Source organism: Xiphophorus couchianus, chromosome 13, assembly GCF_001444195.1.
Source record: "Xiphophorus couchianus chromosome 13, X_couchianus-1.0, whole genome shotgun sequence".
In the NCBI taxonomy this organism is placed as follows: domain Eukaryota; kingdom Metazoa; phylum Chordata; class Actinopteri; order Cyprinodontiformes; family Poeciliidae; genus Xiphophorus; species Xiphophorus couchianus.
Window position 1 is genome coordinate 24216976 of NC_040240.1, and position 24120 is coordinate 24241095.

The 24120-nt window shown below is 40.4% G+C and overlaps 1 protein-coding gene across 4 annotated transcripts in view; it reads left to right on the forward strand.

The window, feature by feature from the left end:
- The first annotated feature begins 1003 nt into the window (after positions 1–1003).
- cica (capicua transcriptional repressor a) overlaps positions 1004–24120 on the forward strand; it is a 41439-nt gene continuing 18322 nt past the window's right edge. For 3 of the 4 annotated variants that reach the window (XM_028035755.1, XM_028035758.1, XM_028035757.1), the window contains exons 1-6: positions 1004–1225; positions 6344–9858; positions 11021–11279; positions 18331–18462; positions 18786–18939; positions 23030–23129. In XM_028035755.1, coding sequence (XP_027891556.1) covers positions 6529–9858; positions 11021–11279; positions 18331–18462; positions 18786–18939; positions 23030–23129 — 3975 coding nt within the window. In that variant the 5' untranslated portion in view covers positions 1004–1225; positions 6344–6528. Of the gene's footprint in view, positions 1226–5976; positions 6104–6343; positions 9859–11020; positions 11280–18330; positions 18463–18785; positions 18940–23029; positions 23130–24120 lie in introns of those variants that run through there. The other variant, XM_028035756.1, reaches the window with a different exon arrangement.

Sequence of the window (24120 nt, forward strand, 5' to 3'; positions counted from 1 at the left end):
ACCTTCTAGGAAATTTAAGTCATCATTAGTATTTGTTTTTAATAAAGTCTCGCCAGTGGTGGGCACTGCTAGCTAAAAAGTTAGGTAACCTTAAAACACTAATCATAAAAAATTAGTTCAGCTAACGTGCAACACCAACAGATAAAAAAAATATTATATTATCTTGTTTTATCTTATCTTATGTAACTAGTTACTACAAAGCTCAAAGTTTATGTATGATATAATTTGAATTGTGGACGTCAGCTTCTAACTAAGCCTTAATATAATATGATAACTGGACTTGCCATACTACTCTCTGCTGTTTGGTTAAGCTGATGGCAACAAGCTTAATGACCTCACCACACCACACGCTCATTGGCCTGCAGACATGAATCCTCCTAACCAATCATACGCTACTCCGGTGACGTACGGTCTCCGGCGGCAGCTCTGATTGGCCATGGGGCGGGACGATGGGATTCCGTCCTGTTTAGGACTTGCGCTGGTTGGCTGCGAGGAGGGGATACGGAGAGACTCAGCAGGAGAATTTGGGAGTTGGTGTTTTTTGTGGATCTTGGTGAAACTACACTCCACCTGTGGATCACAGCGACCACGCTGAACTTGCAGACCAACTACTATATAACACCGGGAGTTTATAAAACGTACATAAGCTCATGTAAAATCACAATCTAAATGAATGACATCTTGATCGGTTTAGGACATAATAGTTTGATGAATGTTTGGGGATTCTAGTTGAGTCATATTGGCGAAACTCGTCAAAATGTATATATAGAAATAAAGAGGTGATTTAAAAAAGAAAAGAAGCCTCTTTTCCTGCTCGGCGTTCCTGATCAGAATCGCGGCTCTCCTATTGGTACGCAGCTTCGATCTTCCAACAGCTGTTCTGTTTTCCCACACTCTTATTGGTTAAGACGTCCCGTCCGTCAAATTTACTTCGACGCGAAGCCCCGCCCTTTCTCCCTTTTAGCGCTGTTTTATTGGCCACTGTACTCCTTCTCACTGCGCCATTGGCCGGCCGGGCTGGTTGTCAAGTCTCCGGGTCTTCATTCACCATTTTGCGACTGTAGTGTAGAATGTCCAGGGCAGGAGTTACTGCTCCTTTTAAGTTGCTTTGCCGGAGAAAGATGAGCGGCCGCTGACGGGCAGCGGCGGACCACCGTGCCCTACTTTACCCGGCGGAGGAGCATCGTGTGAGGGGAGGTTCAGAGGGGGATCTGTATTATCTCCGGTGAGTACAAGCTTGCCTACAAATCTCCTCCTGCAGCACTGCAGAGGGGCTTGTTGTGCCTTTTTTCCCCACACCGTAACGTTCATGTTTATTGTGGCTATAAACAGAGTTAGCCGGGAGGGGAAAAAAAGGGGAGCGGTGCGGCTGGACGTCAAAAACTTTCCCGGAGAAATAAAAACAACGCCATTAAAAGTGAATGTGGACTTCCCAGAAATAATTTCCACCCCTTCATCCTTTGTGACACATTTTCTTCCTGTTTTGGGTGCTTTAAGGCGGCTGTCACTATTGATTTCTCTCTGTTTGTGGGCCTTCCTCCAGTTTATTGACACTTTCTCCCTCTCTGTAAAGCACAAACTCACCCTGACAGCTTAAAGCCATCGACTTTTTCCGCTTTTCTTCACTTTGTTGTATTATTGAACATCCCCGTGGCCGTTTAGGTAACTCGACAGGCCACGGTGGGGTCAGAACCCCCCGTTAACCCAGTTTTTTCCCGGTTCCTCCGAGCAGAGGACCTCTTAGCGGCCTGATTATGGAGCGCCGTAGCTGCGGCCTGGTCGCTGCACGCCTCGGCCTGCGGCTCTCATGGAGTAAAACTGGTAGTAACTGCGGTACTACGAGGTTGACACGGTACTACCAGCTTGAAGCAGAGGTGACGACATCCCTGCTTGTTGTTTGCATTCTCTGGGCCTTGTCGAGATGAAGTTAGCAGCTGTTATCTCTGGATTATGATGGTGCATTTGTTTACACGCCCCGGCCTGCTGTGAAAAGCTGAGTCGCAGCCCTGTTTTAAACTTAAAAGAAGTGTAAAGCATTTAAAGAAATGTAAAATATCCACATCATGAGTGGATTGGATGTAAACGTTTGGAAGTTTCAAATGTATACGCATAATAAAACGAAAACTAGAGCTGATTTGTGGTTTTCCACCCTGTCTGAAAGTTTTATTTGGAAATTTGCTGCCTTATGTTTTTCTTTACGCTACAAATCTCTGACCTGTGAATCAGAGGAGCTTAAATAGTCTCTAGGGAGATGAACTACTGTTGTGTCTAGCAACACACAGCTTCGGAACAATCAACAAGTATAATGGACACAATTTGTTCCCATTATCTCAATTTCCTAACTCAACCCATAACATTTAATTTAAAAGCTGGCACTGAAGAAAGCAGAGAACAGAAGCAATGTCAAGGTTTTCAACTGTTTCCACATCAGGAATGGTAAAATAACACACTACATGGTTCATATAGTTTATAGTTTGGATGAGAGGAACAGTGAGTAGTTTTCTCTGGGTCATAAGCCCCTCCACCACCTGTTGCTGCTCACTGCCTATCAGTTTTTCCTCACTTAAAACAGCAGAAAACATCTAAACTTTGAAAAGGTATTAAGGAACTTTTAGTGTTTTTACGTCAAAATAATGCAATCCTGCAATCTGGTTTCAAATGAAAAATAAAAAGTTAATCTTTAGTTTTGTAGACATTCTTAAGGTTTCTTTTTTTTTTTTAAATGTTCTGCTTTTTCCATCCAGAAGAATGTTTTTGTTTGTTAAGCTGCACGAGTGGCCTGTGAATCATACGAGCTTAAATACACACCTAAACTGGAGAGAGGTGTACTAGCATTGTGTTTACAAACACAACAAACGACTGAGGAAGGAATCAGTTTGTTACCTCAGCCATAAAGATGCATTTTGATCTTTATTAAATTTTTAAAATCTTTTTTAATCTTTTTTTCTCAATATAATTGATTCTCAATCCAGAAAATTATCCTGGACAAAATGGAGAACAAAACAAACATCAGAACTAAATAAATATTTATTTTTCCAGATTTGGCCTGTTTTTTTTCCCTTTCTTGCCTGGACTTTCTTGCATGTTCAACCCAGACCATGACAGCATATAATCCAGCCTGAGAAGGATGTTTACATGCATGTTTGCATATCCTTTTGATATGCGTAGCAGCTAAATCTGAACATTTAGGTCAAAACAGAGACTTCGCAGGTTTAAAAGGTTGATCTTATTCATTTTGTAGCTTTTTTGTTGTCAAATCTTAGCAAAATGTTTTTAAAAGCTGCTACAACCACAAATTACTCAATACCAACAATGTAATTCGACTTCTTCCACTAGTTACTCATAAGCAGAGGTGAAGTTGCACTGTGTGTGTATGTCAGACAGCTCAATGAAATCTAATTATTGCCGTAAACAGAATAAAAACATGCATTATCTGCAGCATTGTTCATTAAAACAGCTCACACTGAATTAAAGAAAATATACTGTACATACAATAGACAAACTTAATGAAATTCCAGACCATTACACTAGTGAATAAATTCAGAAATTACTTTACCATTCAAAACTTTAAGTATTTCTAAAACTAAGTATTTCCTTTTATTCAAGTAAAAATGTTAATGTAGTGTTTTTACTTTCACTAGAGTACATTTATGGCCGTTTATTTGTACTTTTACTTAAAGCTGTGTTATGTAACTTTTATAAAAACATATTTTTTACATATTTGGTGACAGTTTCACAATGTCCTGACAGTATGTTAGGAGACAGATAATCGGTGCCAAGTCCAAACAACCAATCAGAGCTAGTAGGCGGGTCTTAGTGCTGTCAATCACAATCTCCTTGCGCTGTGGTATGCTACAGCTAGCATATCCTGTTGTGAATGCTAAGGCTAGTTAGCATGGCCACCGATGACAGCAGACAAACGCTAAGTTGTTTCTTTGCCATTGGAACATTTAACAGCCAGTACAGGAGGATGATTGACAGCGCTAAGACCCTCCTCCTGGCTCTCATTGGTTGTTTTTGTTGGAGCGTTGGACTAGATCATGCTTTTCACAGATTATTTGACTGGAAATGGTGACAGTTTTAACAAATATGTAAACATATTCTTAACAAAAGTTACCTACTGCTGCTTTAAGTACAGATTTGAGTTTTTTCCCTAAACAATTCACTCAACTTGTCATGTCAGCTCATGGAAATCCTCCAAATTAAAACCAATTGGACTCGTTACCTCTCGCTCCCCCGCTGCATAATTTCATCCCGGTTCAGCTGGTTGCATCAGCGCACCTTTAATCTGTTATCATTCAGCTCATGGCTCTGACACCAGCTGTTGTACTCCGAGCACTACTGAGTAAACACATGCGGCATAACTCCATCGTGACCAAGTAAGGCCAGCTGCCAAATTATTTTATGACGGCCACTTTCCCCTAAATAGGGATTTACATAGAGTGCGGGGATGGCGGTGAGCTCACTGTCCACTATCACTGCCTGTGTGATGCAGCAGACATTAAAAGGCCATGAATTGAACTCTAGCTTCCGACGACAAAACAGGCTGTGAAAAGAGAGCAGAGATGGGAACGAGGTAGGAAAGACATTTAAGTTAACAGACAGCTGACAAGTTGGCACTCATGTTGGTGGTTGATAGATGTCAAGACAGAAGATTTCGACAGCTGAAAATCGCAGCAGGAGTTTGGGAGAGATGACAGGCCTTAAAGGGCTGCTTTATTCCCTCTCTTTGAGTACATGTTGTTAACATATTTGCAGCTCCTTGGAGTCTGGAACACACAGCAGCCTTGACCTGAATCCTGCAAACAAACATTTCTACAAGGCGTCAGAATCAATGTAGCGCTGCCATTTAGGATTGTTTTAGTATCGGATTAATCAATTGTGCTGATAAAGATGAAAATGCTTTTTTAAAATCTGAAATGCAAATCGAATATTTTTAGTACATCTTTGACTTCATTTGCTTAAGTCCTGTGTTCTTTCAGGTAAAGTCAGTATGCTCTAGTTAATGATTAATCACATCATTAGCTTTAAAAAATGGCACATTTTACAGATTGTTTTGTTTTAAGACGTTTTTTATCCTATAATAGAAATGCAATTCATTTAATTTGTTTTATCTTAAATGCAATAGGTATATATTTGGGGGTTTATTACTGCTCTAAATATGTTTTTTTTTAGTAAATGGCTTTTTTTGAGTCTGTATTTTCTGGTTAATGATTAATCGATTACAAAATTGGCCTAAAAATGGCACTCTAAAGATTTTGCATTGAACCACTTGCATCTTTTTATCCAATAACAGTAATCCATTAAAATATGAAAATAAACAGATAATTCAGTTATTCAGTTATAAAATGCAATAACATGATTCCTCTAGTAAATCTGACACGTGTGAAACTGAAACTACCCAAAATATTTGAGGAGTTTTGGGTGGAACATATTTACAGACAAAGAAGTTTATATCTTAGATGCAAAACGTGTATATTCTTGTAAAGTTTTTGGGTTTATTACTGCTTTGAATGTGTGGGGCTTTTTTTAGGAAATGTTTTTTTGAGTCTGTATACTCCAGTTCATCAATCAGTTAATCTGATTAATCATTTCTCATTAATCTTTTCTCTTTCTAAAGCTATGAATGAGAGATTCTCTGAATGACTCTTGAGTGACTTTACAATTATTCTGCTTTTCTGGATAATTGTGACACAGAAAGAAAATGGAGACGAGGGGCAGAAATCGATATTGGAGGAACGAGGGAGTATAATAGTAGCAAAGAGAGAGGGAGGAATAAAGTAACGGGAAGTTAGGTAATGGTCTTCCACAGGAAATGGAGTTCGTAGGGGCGGATTGACTCCGCTTTGAAATACACAGATAAAGGTCGCCTCGGAGAGAGAAAGAGAAAGGGAGGGTTTCAGTATGTGAGCGCAGGAGGAATTCCCCCGCCTCTACTGCCCCAGCCAAGAAATAGTGTGTGAGTAAGGAGTGCACGCAGAGAGGCTTGTCTGGGCAAAACTCACTATTTCCATGCTGCATTGTAAGACTGCATTGTGTTTACCCTACAATATGGTCTCCTGTTTTCTCTGTGTACCTGCAGTGGATGCAGGCTTCGTGTAATGTGAGTAGGACCCGTTATGTAATGAGTTAAAGTGTAATGAATATGCAGTGCACAGCATTCGGCTTTAAATTTGCATCTTAAAATGACTGGTTACGGGTTATATCCAGCTTTTATCATGGTGCCACTTTTCAGAAACCTCTCGCTTTAACTCATCTTTCCGTATTGTGTGTAGTGTTTAGGCTTGTGTAAATGCCAGATGAGTAACCCACGGTTTCTGTTTTTTCTTTTTCTTTCTCGCAGAGTCCTTGACAAGTAAAGTGGGCAAGTGCCAGGGTCGCACAACCAAAGGCAAGACAGAATGAGAAAGACAGGCCCCGACAGAGGAGAGAAGTAGACGGATAAAACGGGAACGCCAAGGAGATACTCTGGGATAAATAAATTAAAAGATCTGTTTGGAGAAAAGGCCAGAAAGATAAAAAAAAAAGATGAAGCCGATAAAGAAGCAAGGTCGGCGCTCCCCTCAATCCACTCGGACCAAAGGCGGGAAGCGCCGCGGAGTCGGGGAGACCTCAGATGGCGGAGAGAAGAGAGATTCAGATGAGAACAGAGATGAAAGCGGATCCCCTCAAAACCAAACTCTCTCCTCGTCTATCTCCTCCAGTTCCCACTCAGACTCCTCTCAGGCCGGCCTAGTGACAACACGGGACACTTCGGATGGGGAGGGAATGTCCGAGACTTTGGTTTTAATGGATTCAGGGAAGCTGCTGACATCCTCTGATGAAAGGTCCGGAAGGTCGGCGCTAAGCGGCAGCAGTAGCCACTGTGACAGCGGCGGCAGCAGCTGCAGCAACAGCAGCACGCCGAGTGCCAACAACAGTCCGAATCCCGCCTCCAGCCGGAAAACCGCCACTTTCAAGGCACGCGTTCCCAAGAAGAAATACACTTCTGAGCACTGCTCAACAGCTACTGCCAGCAACCATAGCGACCCTCCATCCTCTACACCCCCTCCTCCAAGCGGTGGGGTCCTCAACCGGGGGTCAACAGGTTCAGGAGTTGAAGCCAATGTCTCTTATTCTGACAGCAACAGTCAGAGTGGGAATCTGATGGACAACTTTCCTAGTGGAGCAACTGGCAGGGAGAATTCCCAAGAATCCCCAGGACCTCCCACATTGTCTCTTGTAATGGAAAGGCCCAGAAGAAATGAAGAGCGAGTTTCCCCGAGCCCCCTACCCCGATGTTCTTCAACAGACACTGCCAGCGAACACTCTGCTGATCTGGAAGTGGTCGGTGACATGCCGGCCATCCCACATTCTATGCTTCGGTCTGCGTCCAGCTTTTCCGACAGTCTGTCAGACACCCTGGCTAAAGGATTGAAAAACCAACGCGTCCTTGCCCGCCAGCTCAGGAGGCACAAATCTGAGGAAGTAGGGGGTGAAATGAGAGACAAAGGGAGGAGTTCAGAATTTGTGTTCAGGGCTGGAGTGGTGCGTAAGGTCAGCGGCGAATTCGGTTGTTTGGAGGTGCAACTGAACGGCGAAAAGACGATGTGCAGTTATCCTTACCGACATGATAGCCCTCCAGGGGTGGTAGAAATTATTTTAGATGCACCTCCACCTGGTGTCCAAACAATACAAATTGGCACCCGTGTCTGTGTACCATTTGGTGATGAAGATAGCAACGAGGGCCAGTTGCAGTGGTACAGAGAAGGTGTGGTGACTGAAGTGGACACACATCCTGCCGTGGCCAACCGTTACCGTGTCCTGCTGTCTGAAGGAAGGCCTCATTCTCTGGATGTAGAAGATGGCAGAGGTGCTACCCATGCTGTATGGGTCTCCCGACAAACTCTCCGTCTTCTGGTGCCACCGTGGGACCTAGATTTGCCATCCTGCGGTGGCCACGGAGGAGAAGAGGGCGTTAGAGAAAATGATAAAAAACATGAAGAAAGGGAAGATATAGATGTGGAACAGGAGGTGTGTAACCTCAGCCAAGGAATGAACACTGGCATGGGTTCGATGTTTGGGAGGGAAATATCGTACCCGGGTATTATCACTGTCTCCTCACCAGTTACTCGAGAATGGGAAATTGAGAAAGACCGGGAAAGGGAGAGAGAGCGTTTGAGGAAACAGGAGAGAGACAGAGAAAGGGAGAATAATGCAAAGCAGCAGCAACACCACCCATATATGCCACTCACCCCTGAAGAAGACATGGAGGTGTCCCACTTCAACATGATCCCACTCGGGGCAATCATATCTGGGACCAAATCAAGACCAGTTCACCAGATTGTCTCAAAGCCCCCGTCTGGCTACCTCAATTCCCACCTGCCTGTTGTGCGGGGCATTGGTATTCCTTCCACACACCTGGCCCTCAGTCCCCACCCTAATCCGTCAAATGTCCTCTTAGGCCTTGACTCAACAAATGCCGCAGCTGGTGCTGTCATTACTGCCCCGCAGCTGCCTCCTCTGCCTCCCATCTCCTCCTCTGTGTCCTCCAGAGCAGAGAAGGCTTCTGGAGGAGGATCAGCCGGTGGCGGAGGAGGACCAGTGTCGGGTTCGAACTCTTCCTCTGCAAACCGTTCCCGCACTCCTCTCACAGCAGCCCAGCAAAAGTACAAGAAGGGAGATGTGGTGTGCACACCAACGGGCATCCGGAAGAAGTTCAACGGGAAGCAGTGGAGGAGGTTGTGTTCTCGGGAGGGCTGTTCCAAAGAGTCCCAGCGTCGAGGATACTGCTCCAGACACCTTTCAATGAGGACCAAGGAGATGGAGGCCAGCGGAGGCGGCCGGGAGCGCAGTGGAGCCAGCAGCACCGGGACTCTAACGCCGTCCGATCTCCGACTGGGCAGTGGGAGAGCCAGCTCAGAGTTTGACTGGGATGAGACGTCAATGGAAAGCAGTGAAGCCAGCAGCCGTGGAGGAGACTCCCGTCCCCGCTTAGTGCTGCCGTCCCTGCTTCCCCAGGACTTGTCTCGTTTTGACTTTGATGAGTGCGAGGCAGCAACCATGCTGGTTTCTCTGGGGGGTTCCCGCTCTGTCACACCTTCATTCTCTCCCATTTCCAATCAGTCTCCATTCTCACCAACCCCGTCACCCTCCCCGTCGCCTCTCTTCGGCTTCCGCCCTGCCACTTTTAGTCCAATCACTGCCCCACCTTCACTTAATCCACGCCGCCCTCGGCAGCTCAGTGGCACCAAGATGGGTACGCCGGGCTCTGAACGAGAGCGCCACCTGTCAGGAATTGTACCCTCCATACAGACCAACCTCACCTTTACAGTCCCTATGAGCCCCAGCAAGAGGAGGCCTGAGACCCACCCGCCCCCTCCTCTACATTTAATTCAGGACTATCAAAATAAAACAGACCAGCAGCAGCTGATGGGCGCAGGGGGCAGTATGGCTGGAGACCCAGCTGCTTTCAGAGTCCTCTCCCCCCACAGTCAGCCCACAACACCTTCCTCGCTTTCCTTTTCACGCCCTCGCAGCGCCACCAGCAGGCCGTCGTCCTCCGCTGCCTCTACGCCTCCACCCATGCTCGTTTCTCCAACGCCTCCTTCCCCATTACCCCAGGAACCCTCCCCACGCCGCATAGTACCCCTTCGCGACTCCCCAGTCATCGTCCGCAACCCAGACGTCCCCTTGGCGAAGTTCTCAGATGGTCCATTGGTAAAAAGAGAAAGAAACCAGATGAGGGAGAAGAACCAGCCGCAGCACTCCACTCCTCCAGGCCTGCAGGCCCCGGTCCCCATCAACGGGGCCACCACCAATCCGGCGGTCCTCCTGAGGAACCCTGCGTCCACCCTGGTCCTGGTCACCTCCAGTTCTGTAAGAATACCTTTAGAGTCAAAGGTGTTTTTTTATGCTGATGTTTTGATATTTATCATGGGATTTTATATTAGGTTGTGCTGTGATATATTTCTATCCTTACAGATTTCACGTTTCTGCTTTTTTGCAACGATTGAATGCTTCAGAAATTTTTTAGTCTAATTCCTGTTAGATTACGATGGAGTATTAGGGCCAGGCTAAGAAAATAAAAAACTTAATCATGAGAATAAAGGTCTAGTTAATAGAAGAATAAAATTGCCCACTCCAACTTGATTGTCGTATTATTATGACTTTGTTCTTGTATTATTCCGACTTTATTCTGGAAATATTTTAATGCTATTTTTGTATTATTGCAACTTTTTTCTGATATTATTCCGACATTTTTCTTGTAATATTTGTTGTATTATTATGACGTTATTCTCATATTATTACAACATACTCTTGTTTTCTAAAGTCGTTATTGTAGTATTAGTACATCTTTATTACTGTATTTTTCCAACTTTACTCGTAAAATTACAATTTTATTTATATCATTACAACTTTATTCCTGTATTTTACTGACTTTTATCTAAATCATAATGATTTAGATTAAGATAGTATATTCGTTTAATTTGTGTTACACTTCAGTGTTCAGTTGCAATGACTACTGTTACCAGAAACAGTACAAGTCATATTTAAAGTTTATTATGAAACATATTTTGGTATGATTGAATTCAACCAATGATCCGACTCTTAACAGCACTTATGCTAACTCAGAGACATTGAGACTCTCACACAGACTCGCTGTCAAACTTATTTCCATTTTGGGCCATATCAACATCATGAATGCTCTTAAAGGGCCGGTTGTCCCAGAATGTAGCGATAAAACGCATTAAAACTGTAAAAAATCTGTCTCTGCATAGCATTGAGTAACTCTTAAATAATGTTGAACATCTTTTCACATTGATGTAATTTGGCAGTTGACAGATAAAATCTACATTAAACATAAAACTGTTTTAAGGTCCTCTTTATGTGTCTCTCTTGAGGCCAGAGGGCCATATAAAGAGCAATGGCGGGCCAGATTTGGCCCCTGGGCCTTGAGTTTGACACATGTTATCTAACAGGTTAAATAATTTATGTTTCCTGCAAACAGACTCAACGTCTTTCCAATGTCTCTCCGCAGTCGTTGACCCCAGTCACAGCAGGTCACGCCGCGCTGTCCGGATCCTCTGTGTCCGCCCCGTCGGGCTCCGCTCTGTCCTCGTCCGGTTCCGGGGGCCGGGACCGGAAACCCGAAGGTTACCCGGACGCCTCGGGTGGTGCGCTGCCGCAGCCGGTGGCCTGCCACCCCACGCCGACCGCCCTGCTGCCGCTCATACTGCCAGCTGAGTCACCGCACCCGGCGCCGCGCAAGCAGATCATCATGGGTCGCCCGGGCACAGGTAAGGCAGGCGGAGGGCGTGGCGGCCAGACGACACCTGTGGGTTTGACCTTTTGTTTTTGTCAGAGGCAGAAATCTGCTGAGCCACGTTTGGTTTTACTGCGCTCCTCTCGGTTTCTTATCTCTCTGGGTTTACAGCCGTGTCATCAGAGTGCTTTGGCTATGACTCATGGATAGTTTACAGCTGCTTGTAGCGTAACATTTTAGAAAACGCTTTTCTGTCCCTGAGTTTTCAACTGAGAGGAAACATTATCTACTCCAGTCGGCTGCAAACTGCTGTCTTAGAAATGCTAAAATTTTTTCCGAGGGGAAAAAATTCCTGTTTTGTCCGGAGCTGTAGCTGTGAACTCAGGGGAAAGGAAAGTTTTTACATTCACGCCTTTTTGAAACACAGACTTGTAGCCAATTCTAAACTGGAGTCAATTTTATATCATTTACGCAAGTTTATTAAATGTATATTTCTAAAATTTGCTATCAGGAAACATTCGAGTGTGCCAAGTAGATAGGAAATGTCAGTGGTTCTGTTTGAGAGTCATAGTAGGAGTTAATTTGTAGGCTCTAACATTATTTAAATGTAACATGAAGAGTAAAAAACAAAATACACAAAAGACTGTTTTTGTCTATTTGACCAAAATTGAGCCAAAATTGAGAAGCTGTGTGTTGGAAAAACTAAGTACACCCTTGCCTCTACTACAGCTCTGAGAATGTTCTTCTTTCAGTAAATTACCTTTTTTTGAGTCTGTATTCTCCAGGTGGCGATTAATCGATTACTAAATTAGTTGATGATTATTTCAGTAGTCGTCTGATAGTGATTAATCGTTTCTGAAAAAAACATTTATTTATCTTTTGTTAAATATCATCCAGATCTATCTCCTCAAACTGTTGATTTGTGGGTGTTTTAAGCATAAGTTCAAGGGTGTACTTACTTTCTTCCAATAGCTGCGCCTTTGTGTTTGCAGGTGCCTAGCTGTGTGTGTCCTGGGGTGAAACTGTACTGCATATCTGCGATCAGACGTTTGCATGAAAGAAAATGTGCTAGGAGGAGTACAGGTGCTTGGGTTCGTCGTGTTCTCTGTGCCTGTTTCCATGCCAACTTTGTGAATATGACAGCATGTGCAAGCGCTGGAAATGTAACGGTGATTTCTACCATTTTCAAACGCCCCGACGTCGGAAATCCGGTCTCTTCACGGCTGATGGTGACATTTGAGGAGTTTGTAGAGGTGTAAAGTGAAATGACATCACTTTTAGTGTTTTACATTTCACCTCCTGATGTTAAATAATCTCCTAACTTTAAAATGAAACTGCATTTCCTCGCTGAGGTGTGAATATCAACAGCTTTTATAAATGAGTTGCTCTGGCAATGTCCCAAACCTGCTGCTGGCTGTGTGTAAAGTGTGACTCAGTGCGTGTAGTGCTTGTTTTTATCCTTTACACGCGTGTTTGTGAGAGATAAGAGGAACATCACTGAAACTTTTAAAAATCTGCAAGTCTTGATATGTCTGGTCATGTCCTCCACTCCTCTGTGAGACACAAACAGAGTCCGTCCCTGTTTTCAGACAATCAAACAGCCTCAGACGGAGCATAAAGGCCACTTGATGTGAATATGTTTCAGGGGGGTAATCGTATTGCCAGCGTGTTGTCATGGATACGCCGCTCTGCCGGTTCAGTAAATTGTCCGAGCTGACTACGGCCGTGTACTTTTCTTTTTCTGTCTGCTTGTCACGTCCTTCGCACTGCCGCTAATGGCCACCTGCCTCTGTAGTGTAGTATTTTCTTTACCATGCATTTTTAAAAAGGAAAAAGCGCCTAAAGGCTGCAGAAGCTCCAGGCAGCTCGCCTAAATATAACCCAGCGCCTCTGCAGCTGCATTGGCATCATAAGTTTCATTATTGCTCTCAGATGTACATTGCTGTGAGAAAACGCAGCACACATTGAATAGATTAGCATGTAGTTGATGAACTCATTTATTTATTTAACTTAAACACATTGATTACAGATTAACGACACACAGATTGATATTTCCTAGACGATAGGGCAATAACTCAATTTTAGCAAATAATCTTATTTTTGGTTTTTGAAGATTTAATTTTGGAAAATATGTTTTTTCCCAACAACGCACAATGACGTATCAGAACAACTGTAGACAGAACAATGAAAAAGAGCAAGTTTATGTCAAAAATCTCTGAAATTTTGATATTAATCTCAGAAGTTTTCTAGAAAATATTTCAATTTTCTGAGCTTGAAAAGTTTAAAATTTGACAGAAAAAACAAAAACTTTGAGATGAATCTGGAGAATTTTATTCTTTTAAATTTATTAGTTGGAAAAGTCAAAGATTTGCTGGAAAAATACTCAAAAATGTTTGGATTAATCTCAGAACTTTCAAGACTTTTTAAAATTTTCTGTTTCAAAAGTTGAAAATTTTAGACTCTGATATTTTTACAGTTTCAAAAGTCAAAAATATTCAACTTGAAACTAAGAAATGTACATGTGTTTCTTAATAGAAATTTTTTTTTAATTTCTGAGATTAATCTCAAAATTTTTGGTACATGTGTGCTCTTCTTCTTTTTTTTTTTCTAGTGGAACTCCAGCATGCTTGGTCAGCTGATTAACAGCTGCTAGAAAAGACAATTGTTTTGTTGTTGACTTACCATCAAGGAACCACTTGCTGCATCATTGTTGGTTGTGCAGGAGGCTCTACTTCTGCTTTTCAAAGCAAACATTCTCCAAAGTAGCTCAAAATACTCAGAATCTCATTATCCAAGAGTGATTTTGTGCAATAAATGTGATGATCATGTTTTATCTAACTTGTTCATCACATGTTCAGTTCTTCACCTTTAACACTGCTTAAATGTTATTTTCTGGGGAACTTTGTTATTCAGTAATGACCAAGATATTGGTGATGTTTATTTATGACTGAAGGGTGAAAGTAAAACTGGGACTGAAAGTGAGCTGCCAGCTCGATTTCTGACATCGAAGAGTCATGATTAGTCTGCAACATGTTACTGTCAAAATGTTAACATTTTTTAAAAATTCAGGAGCCATTATTTTGCAATAGATAAAACTAATAAAACACTTTCCACTTGAAAGCCAGACACTGGTGTCTAAGGCCAAGAAATTCTCCACAAGAACAGAATTTGTTGTGTTTTGACTCTGTGGCAAGAACAAGAACAAATTGGGCCGTTAGATTTTAAATTCCTCAAGAACTCTAGCAGATTTTCTAGGATAGCAAGTATAAGCAAATATTAACTCTTTTCTGGTTTAAACTGTGTTTGTGAGTTTCAAGAAGTAAAATCACAGAATTTAAGGAGAACTAGTGTTATATTTTTGTACACAGTTGAAATACGAGGTGTTAGCAGTTCTTAGCTGTTAGCAGGTGCTAATGTGTGATACGTTACTAGTGTGAAAATGGTTTAACACCAAAGTGTTTCTGATGATTTCTGGAGAATTGGATTCATATTTTCTTCCTTGTTAGCACCAGAAAATTGCCAGAGTGTGATCCGGTCTCACATATGAAAACTTTTGGTGTTGCTCCAAGGTTGAGCATATAAGAGGCGCCTGAAGATAATTATCTTTGCTGCAGCACATTAATAAGTGCTTACAAGTCTTCCAGGTAATTTCTGGTGACTATTTTTGTGTTTATTTCATCATACATTTAATATATGAAACCACAATATTAATAGACAAGCAAGTGGTAAACAGCATGCAAGCAGGGAGAGCATCAAGCACTAATCTATATTAAGCTCCTACATTTGCTTGCAGTGTATTCTCAGGAGAAATACCAACTCTGCTCACACTTGGGCTCATTTTCTGCATCATGTAGCCACAACTGTGGGAGGAAGCAGTAAAAAAGTGTTGATTTTGCACTTCCATTAGGTCACATTTTGACTCTCATGCACCTTCAGTGTAAATATTATATAGGATGGTGTTTTATATGCACAGCAGATAACACTGCAATCCTGTTGCACCTCTCATTGATGTTGGAAACTGTCTAAGAAGCATCTTCTTTAATTGGTATTAGATCCAATTAAAGATGAAGAGAAATGGCTTAACGTATTCTTGAAAACCATCTATTGCTAATTTAGTGCAATAAATTACATCCAGCATATAAAACTAAGAAATAACAAAACGTTGAAGTTAGATGATGAGGATGTTTGAAACGTGGTAACTGATAGAATACAATAGCTTAGAATAGAAATATTTTTATTGTCCTACAGGAGAAATATGGCAAGCAGTTGTGGCAAAGATTTTTTTTTAAAATTAAGAGACAAAATCCAAATGGGCACCTGTCTACTCATGTTTTATGTTGTTTTGCTCTTTGGACAGGCTGTGCTGAAATAAAAACTTCCCCCTGGGATTAATAAAGTATATTCATTCATTCATACAGAACATGAAATACTGTACAGTTATCAATAATATCATACTCTGATTTAAAGAAATATTCAACTGAGAAGCATAATTTTTAAAAAATGTACAAAATGTGCATAAATTAAAATAAAACTGCAGCAACAGCAGAGATCAGAGATAACAGAAATGTTATTTGAAATAATAAAAACTGTGCAACTACCAGTAGACATATTTTTCACATGATTTTTAGCTGCAGATGCCTGCTCTGCCACAAATGATCAAATGCCATTTTTGCATTTTAGGTAATAAAATCTTTGCTTTCTCATTTCTAAAAGGTTTACCTTCTCTATTTATTAGATTTTTTTATGTATTTCTAGTATTGTACAAAACAAGCTTCAGTGGCTAAATGAATAATCTGCGATTTCTTTTTTATTCAATTAATCGATTAACCATCAGAAGTTGTTCCTGTAACCCGGCCCTACTACTCCATCATTCAATTCACAGATTGGATTATTTTAAATATAAAACATGTTTTCTGTCATTTCTAATTTCTTTTTTAGTAACAAAATTGATTAAAATTTGATTTGGAATGAAAAAAATCTGAGATTGTGTTTTTTAAATTTAGAAGCAAAATTTGAGACAAACAGTCACAATAAGCGATAAATTAACTGATCGCATGATAATTGAAATTAGCTCAATAATTTGATCTGTCGTTCAAACAAAAATTGGGAGACAAAAGTCTTCAGTATAATGCTTTGGTTTCAACTAAACCTCTTTTTAAAGGATAATTTTGTGTACAGTTATAATTAATTTTATTTGTTGTTTATTTATTTTGGATATTTAAAATGTCTTTCAGTTCTAGTGTTAAATGTTCATTAGAAATGAAAGTTTATTTACCTTTGTGAACTTGCATTATTATGCCATTTCCATTATATTCCTAGAAGATAAGTTATCAGAATAACTTGTTATGAATTTGTTTCAGTGACAGACCTGTAAGCAGCAGATTTGTGTATTTTGCCTGGTTGTGTTTACAAAAAACATGATATGAGCCAAGAAAAGTTCAGCCAGTTCGTGTCCATTTAACTCTAAAATATTAGACTCATTTTGTATCATAGCCGCCGATTGCCTCCAGCTTTCTGACTCAAGTGTGTTTGTTTATGTTGCGTAACAAAACAGTTATCAGTTCCTTGAGGTCTGCTGTAAAAAAATATAATAAAAAATTCAGAATCAGCTGCAGGACGAGTCGATAATGTATTCTAGTTTACGAGTTGTTGTGGTGAAGCTGAGTTTGACCTCTGACCCACTCGTGTTCCCATGAGCTCTGACTCGTCAGCGGTGCTACCCCGCTTTAACAAACCCGCTTTATGTGTGTCAAACATTTGAATAAAGTGAACTTCCTCAGCTGAAGTTCCTCCTGCAAAGAGTCGGGTTAAAACTAGCAGAAAGTTGCAAACAGAGCGGATTCAGTCGTAATAAGCATCAGAATCAGCATTTAAAACGGCAGCATGTGTAACCAGCTGCGAAAATTATTCTGACGATTAATCAGAGAAAACAATTGGCACTTTCTTCACGTTTTTCATTTAGCCACTTAAGCTTATTTTGTAAAATATTAGAAATGCATTAAAAGATGCTAATAAATAATTCAATTCCTTTTTTAAATAAGAAAATGCACATAGGATTTCTATAGTGAATGCTTGGTAGCATTTGTAGCAAAGGACATAACTGCAGCAACATCAGTACAGCATGTTTAATATTTTCTAAATAATTTGAACCAGGTGAAGAACTGTCACTCGAAAAAGACAAAGAATGTTTTTTAATTATCTTAAATGCAAAATGTATTTTTATTCAGCTTTAGCTTTATTATGGCTCTGAATATGTTGTTTTTTCAGCAGGTTACCTTGTTTTGAGTATGTATACTTTAAGGTAACGATTAATTGAGTACTAAGTTACTTGACAATTATTTTAACAATCGATTAATCATGATTAATCGTTTGAGCCCTAACTGTATATGGAGCTCCATTTGGAATATTTTCCATATTGGAACCATTATTTCCATTTTAATACTTAATTAGCAGATTATTAATATAAAGTGAACCTTTTAGGGCTGCAGGATGGATGATTCTTTCAAACTTGTGTTTTAAAGTATTTCTTTGTGGGGAATAAAAATGTGTATTAGGTGTAGAGTAGGGGTGTCTAAACTTTTTATCACATGGACTAATTCAGTCAAAAGTATTTGTGGGCCAAGAAAGTGAAAATAAAACTGAAATAAATCAAGTTGTGGTCTGCAAAAACTCTGTAAAAGGTCCACAAATGGACCACAGACCACACTTTGGACACCCATCATGTAGAGAATGTCTCATTTTCATAAATGATGGTTTTAAAGTGGTAAAAGTGTGAAGAATGAATAGTTTTTTTGTATGTTTGCATAATATTTTTCAGTCCAGATCAAAGGAAGTGCTGAAAAATAACAGGTTCCCTCATCAGAGCCGCTCACCACATGACCCCTCAACCCTCATTACCCCGAGGGCTGATATCTATATGTCTCTGAATATGTCCATTCATGGACTTCCTGCTCAGGGCCTTTCTACGAAAGTGTGTTTTTCAGTGGAACCTGCAGCCAGAAGGCAGAACATCATCTTTCCTCTGAAATCACAACCAACATCATCACATTTCACCTTTTTTTTTTTTACTTTGTTTTTTTCCACAGTTTGGACCAACGTGGAGCCTCGGTCGGTGCCAGTGTTCCCCTGGCATTCGCTCGTCCCGTTCCTGGACTCCAGCCAATCAGGAGCGGCCGGCCAGCCTGCTGATGGCCAGCAGCTTGTTAATCAGAGCAAAGGTAGCGACATGACCTTGACGTGACGTCTTTTCTTAGGCGGAGGACCAACCGGTTCTCTGGACGATATGTGAGCCCAGATGATGGTTCACATTATTTGAGTTAAATGGAAGCACAGCTGTGGATGTATGTTAAGGTTTTCATGACAAGCAAACGACTTCGTTGTGTGACATCATGAGGAAAATTAAATTAAATCATGCAAGATATCAGAGTTGGAGACCTAAACGGAGAACGACCGGAGCTGAAAGGCCATTCAGTTGAGAAGAATGCATTCTGTTTTTAAATGAAGTCTGATTTTAAATCATTTAAAACCTTTTATTTTGTAGAGCCTCGCTGCGGTGTGGCCCTGGTGAGCGAAGGGCGGGCGGGCCCCCCGGAGCCGGACAGGGGGTCGCCGTCTCGCCCTCCCCCGACCAATGACAATCCCCCAGCAGACAGGGGCGGGGCGGACAGCGAGACAGAGAGCGATACCGATGATCCGTGAGTACGCTGCAGGTTTTTTATTACGCCGAAAGAAATATTGCTAAATGATTAGAGGAGTTCTACTTTGTAAAATTAACTTTTTGCACATTTAATAGTTCAGTTTGAGTCTAAACTGCTTCTAAAAACAGCCAAACCGCTTTAAAAAAAAAAAAAAAACACCCAACAATTTATAGCTTTTTGGTCTCTGAAAATGAATCACATTTGATGGGCAGTGCACCGTTACCTAGCAACCCCAATGGCTGCTGGAAAAGACAAGTGTTTTGTTGTTGACTTACCGTCCAGAAACCACTTTCTGCATTCCTGTTGGTTGTGCAGCAGGCTCCACTTCTGCTTTTCAAAGATGTATGATTGCATAGTTGCACATCTGTTTGCGGCCATTTTCGCGTGCGAGTTAATTTGGATTTAAAGTGACGAGGCACTCTAAAATAAAATAAAATAGACAGAGCTAAAATCTCATTATCGAAGAATGATTTTGTGCAAAAAATTTTAATGAATATGTTTCTGTCCTGTGGGGCAAATAAGTGTCATTTTCACAGCAATCTCTTACCAAATATTTTGTTCTACTTTTTAGTACAAATATATTAGCTCACTTTAAATAAGACTAAACTAACTTACAAGTTTCATTTAGATAAAGGAGCTTGTTTTAAGTCAATTATTCCTTAATATTGATTTTAAAAATGTACTAGTTCCAGTAGGAGATTTTTACCAGACATTTTTACCATTTTACAAGTGAAATACTGGAACTAGCACTTTTATTTATCAATATAAGAACTTCTTTACGTAAAACAAGCTCCTATTTCTTGTTGAAAGTTACCTGTAAGTTAGTTTTGACTTATTTCAAGTGTAATAAGATATTTGGACTGGAAACTAGACCAGAACTATTTGGTAAGTTTGAATTGCTTTGAAAGACCGCAAATGGCCCATGGGCTGCACTTTGAACAACGCTGCCGAAGATTTATTAAAACCTGTTCAAGGAATCCTAATAGATTACCTTTAAACATCAGGATTCCTTTGTGTTGGGTTACGTTTTAATTAAATTTCAGCTGCTGGGTTGAGTGCACAGTTGAGCATAGATTTCTTTCCTTGCGTGCCTGAATATTTCTCTCTGAAGTCAAGTAAAACCGTGATGTCTGGTAATATTTTCTCAGTTTCTGATCAAGCCCCTCGCACTCGTCGCTTCCTCTCTGCGACTCTGCGTATGACTGACAGCAAAGTGGGGAGTAGCTGTGATTAGATGCAGCTTGTCGTGTAGTTTGAGCCTTTTAAAACTCAAGGCCTCCGCCGACAGGTGCAGCAGAACTCGAAAGGAAGCGGCGCTTTTGTCTGCGAGTGTTTGTGTGCGTCCGTCTGCTGGGAGTTGTACAGTTCTTTCTCCTTCAGGCTTCGTGTCTGCATCTGGCTCGTTTCTCTTTCACAGTGACTCAGACGTGCTGTCTGGTTCGTAGTGCGGTTATGAATGTTTCAGGGTCACAGGGATCTCAGAGGCTGGGGGCGCCAAACAAATACAAAAGTCTTACACCTGATTTTTTTTCTTTTTCCTTCCTGTGCATTGCTTTGAAAGGGCGAGTGTCATTGATGAAAACAAAGTCGACACACTTATCGACCTCGGGGGCTTTCAGATTTGCCAGGGTTGCTGTTTTTGTTTAGCTGTTGAAGCAAAATGACAAACGGAAACGCCCCCATATGTGAAAACATGTACACAAAATAGAGATGACATTTAATCCTCAAGCAAACTGACTCGCTGATCTCTCTGTTGATTTTTCTAACTTTTGCTTTGTCATTTTTTCACCAAGAGAATCCAAACAAATTTCAAGTAGAAACAGAATTCAGGTTATAATGGTTTTAAAATTTTTACTCCTCACCAAAAAATCTTACCAAGTGTTTTTGGTCTAGTTTTTAGTGCAGATATCTTAGTACACTTAAAATTAGACAAAACAAAGATACATACATATTTTTTGTAACTTCAGTAAGAATCATAAGGTTGTTTTAATATTGATTTAAAGAGTATTAGTTTTACTGCAGAGATTTTTTCCCCACATAATAAGTGAAATAATCTGCCACTGGAACCGGTACTTTTTAAAAATCAACATTAAAGAATTATTGACTCTTAAGCTCCTATTTCTTGCAGAAATTTTCTCATTAGTTTGTATTGTTTTATTTCAAGTGCACTAGATATTTTCTTTAGAAACCAAACCAAATTTACTTTTGTGTTTTTGTAACTATTGGGCTCGATTGAAGAAAACTGAAAAAATATTTAAATCGATTCTCTGCAATAAAAACAAAAAAAAAATGTCTGAGATACTTCAATTCCTCCAATATTAAGAAATAACATTTTAATTTCATGCAAATGGTTGGGACACCTTTAAATAAAATCATGTTTATATAAATATATATATATATTTAGATGTGTAGGCCCGGGGTCTTTCTGCATGGAGTTTGCATGTTCTCCCTGTGCATGGAGGGTTCTCTCCGGGTACTCCAGCTTCCTCCCACAGTCTAAAAACATGGCTGTCAGGTTAATTGGTCTCTAAATTCTCCCTAGGTGTGTGTGTGTGTGTGTGTGTGTGCCCTGTCTGTCTCTGTGTTGCCCTGCGACAGACTGGCGACCTGTCCAGGGTGACCCCTGCCTCTCGCCTGGAACGTTAGCTGGAGAGGCACCAGAATTATTAGCATAAAGCCAGCTCCCATATCATGCTGAAAAATTACTTTTTAGTTACTTTTGTCTTATTTCTAGTACGCTATGATATTTGTACTAAACACTAGATCAAAAATACTTGGTAGGATTTTGTGTTTTGCAGTGAAATACAAAGCAAACTCATTTCCTTTCATTTAGCAAAGAAAATGTACAAAAACTACTTCAAATTCTGCATCTACGATCATATTCTCCCCCCCAAAAAAGAAAAATCTGATTACTGTTTTGTTTTTATAAAAATAGTTTATGTTTAGTTTATTCTTGACTTAGTTAAAAAAGTCACATTTTTGGTGATTTTTAGTTTTTAAACATTTTTGGTTTTTTGGCCCTGAGTACGTTTGAGCTGATAATTTTCTGAAACCATATTAATCTATATCCAGTACAGTTTAAATTCTTGTATGCCAGGTGCATTTCTGCTCGCTCAGGGTTTTTGATGACCCACCAGATTCGTTTCTGGAGCATGACGCAGCATTACGGGCCGATATTTGCATGCAGCAAACGAACTCAGATCCCCCCATGTGCTTCACAGTGGGAGGTATCCGTGATGTAATCATGCTTTTATCTGTGTGAAGATGAATAAAAGCAGAACCTTTGAGGTAAAGATCTGAAACTTTCACCCTTAAGACTAGTCCGGTCCGCAGCGGCTGGGTCTCCTCTTTGATTTTCTCTTCTCAAATCTACAACAGACCGTCTGAGTTCTTGGATAAAAACTCAATCTGTTTCATCATTTATTTTCAAAAAGATGTGTTAAAACCCGGCTGAGAAACTTTTGAAATAAAGTCATCTTCCGCAGAAAGGCAAAACGTGGGAGAAATAGTGTTAAATAATTCAGAGCTAAAAGCAATTATATTATTAGATTTTTACAGAAGCATTTGATAACATTAAACTTTAGGTTGTTTTGCAGTGTTTTATTAGATACTAATTGGTTCATTGGCACTTGTTCCTAAAATTTCCAGGTGTTGATACAGAAAACCCATCAATACACTGCAAAAAGTCAAATTTGAGATAAGACAGAATAAACTCGCAAGTAACTTTTTAGCAAGATAATGGAGCTTAGTTTAAGTCAATAACTGTTTAATATTTATAAGAAGATCTAGTTCCATTGGCAGATTATTTAACTTATAAGAAAAATGTGCTGCTGTCAGTGAATAAACTAGTACTATTGTCATCAATGTCAAATCATTAGGGATTTTTTAAAAGTTAAAACAAGCTCCCATATCTTAGTTGTGTATTTGTTTTCTGTTTTTATTTGCACTAGAAACCGGTCCAAAACATTTTGGTAATATTTTGTGTTTTTGTGGTGTATTAATCTTCCTGAAAGTCCCTCAGTTTGAGGAATCTCCCCGATTTCCAGCTGGACTTTCAGTTTCCCTTTCCTTTGTGTTTTTTATGCAGGTTTTCCCCCGGTGTGGGGAACGACCCGTCTCCCTCCGCCGGACCCATGAAGAGACGCACGCAGTCGCTCAGCGCCCTGCCCAAAGACGGAGACAGGAAGGTGAGTCATCCAGGCTGACCTTCACTGACCTTTCTGGCATTAATACCACAGACTTCAATATGATTTACTGGGATTTATTATTATTATGGGCTTCTTCAATCTAGAAATCATCTTTACAAGCCTCGGGTTTTTTGCAGCGTCCATATCTAGTTTTCTTCTGGTATTTCCCAGATTTAGCTCCATTCATCTTCCCTTCATCTTCTCAACTATGGAGGACCAAAACAAGTGTTTTCATTTTAAAAAATCTATACATTTTGTTTTGCATTTTCTTTAAACATATTTTTGACAAGAACTTTTTATATTTTGTTCTTGATGAAAATGCTTGTAAAATGTAGAACAAAATATATACATTTGTCATGGTTTGTGGTTAGAGCTGGTGAGGCAGACGCTGTGGACCCAGGTTGAAATGAGGGAAGTGATGATTTAATGATGAATAACACAAATAACCCAAAAGTCCAGGCAGCACGGAATGAGCGGAGGACTAAGGCTCAAAACTGGTAGCAATCCAAAACACACTGACAACAGACTTGACAGAAGACAAGAACCCGACAAAGAACAAGGAACACGGTAGGTTTAAATACACAGGGAGACAATCAGGAGAAACAAGGGACAGCTGGGGACAATCAAGGGGTGGACCGGAAAACGCGGAGACTCAATTAACTGAAAACGACACAAACACCTAAATTAACACAGAGAAAAAACCAAAATCTTAAAATATTTCTGCTTTTATTTCTAATTATGTCAGTTTTGGACCTCCATATTCAACATAAAGCCCTTATTTTATCTTAATTAGTTTTATTTTATTGTCATATTTTGTAAACATCAGTTTTTAATTTGACATAAACTATTTTTTAAAGGATGTTTTGAAGGCAAAACAACAATTTCTTTTGATTCCTAAAAGCACAAGAAAAAAAAAGTAAAACTTCCAAAACAGTGGATACTTTTTATGAGCACTGCAGGGTTTTTTAAGTAATTGTCTGCACTTGGGTTA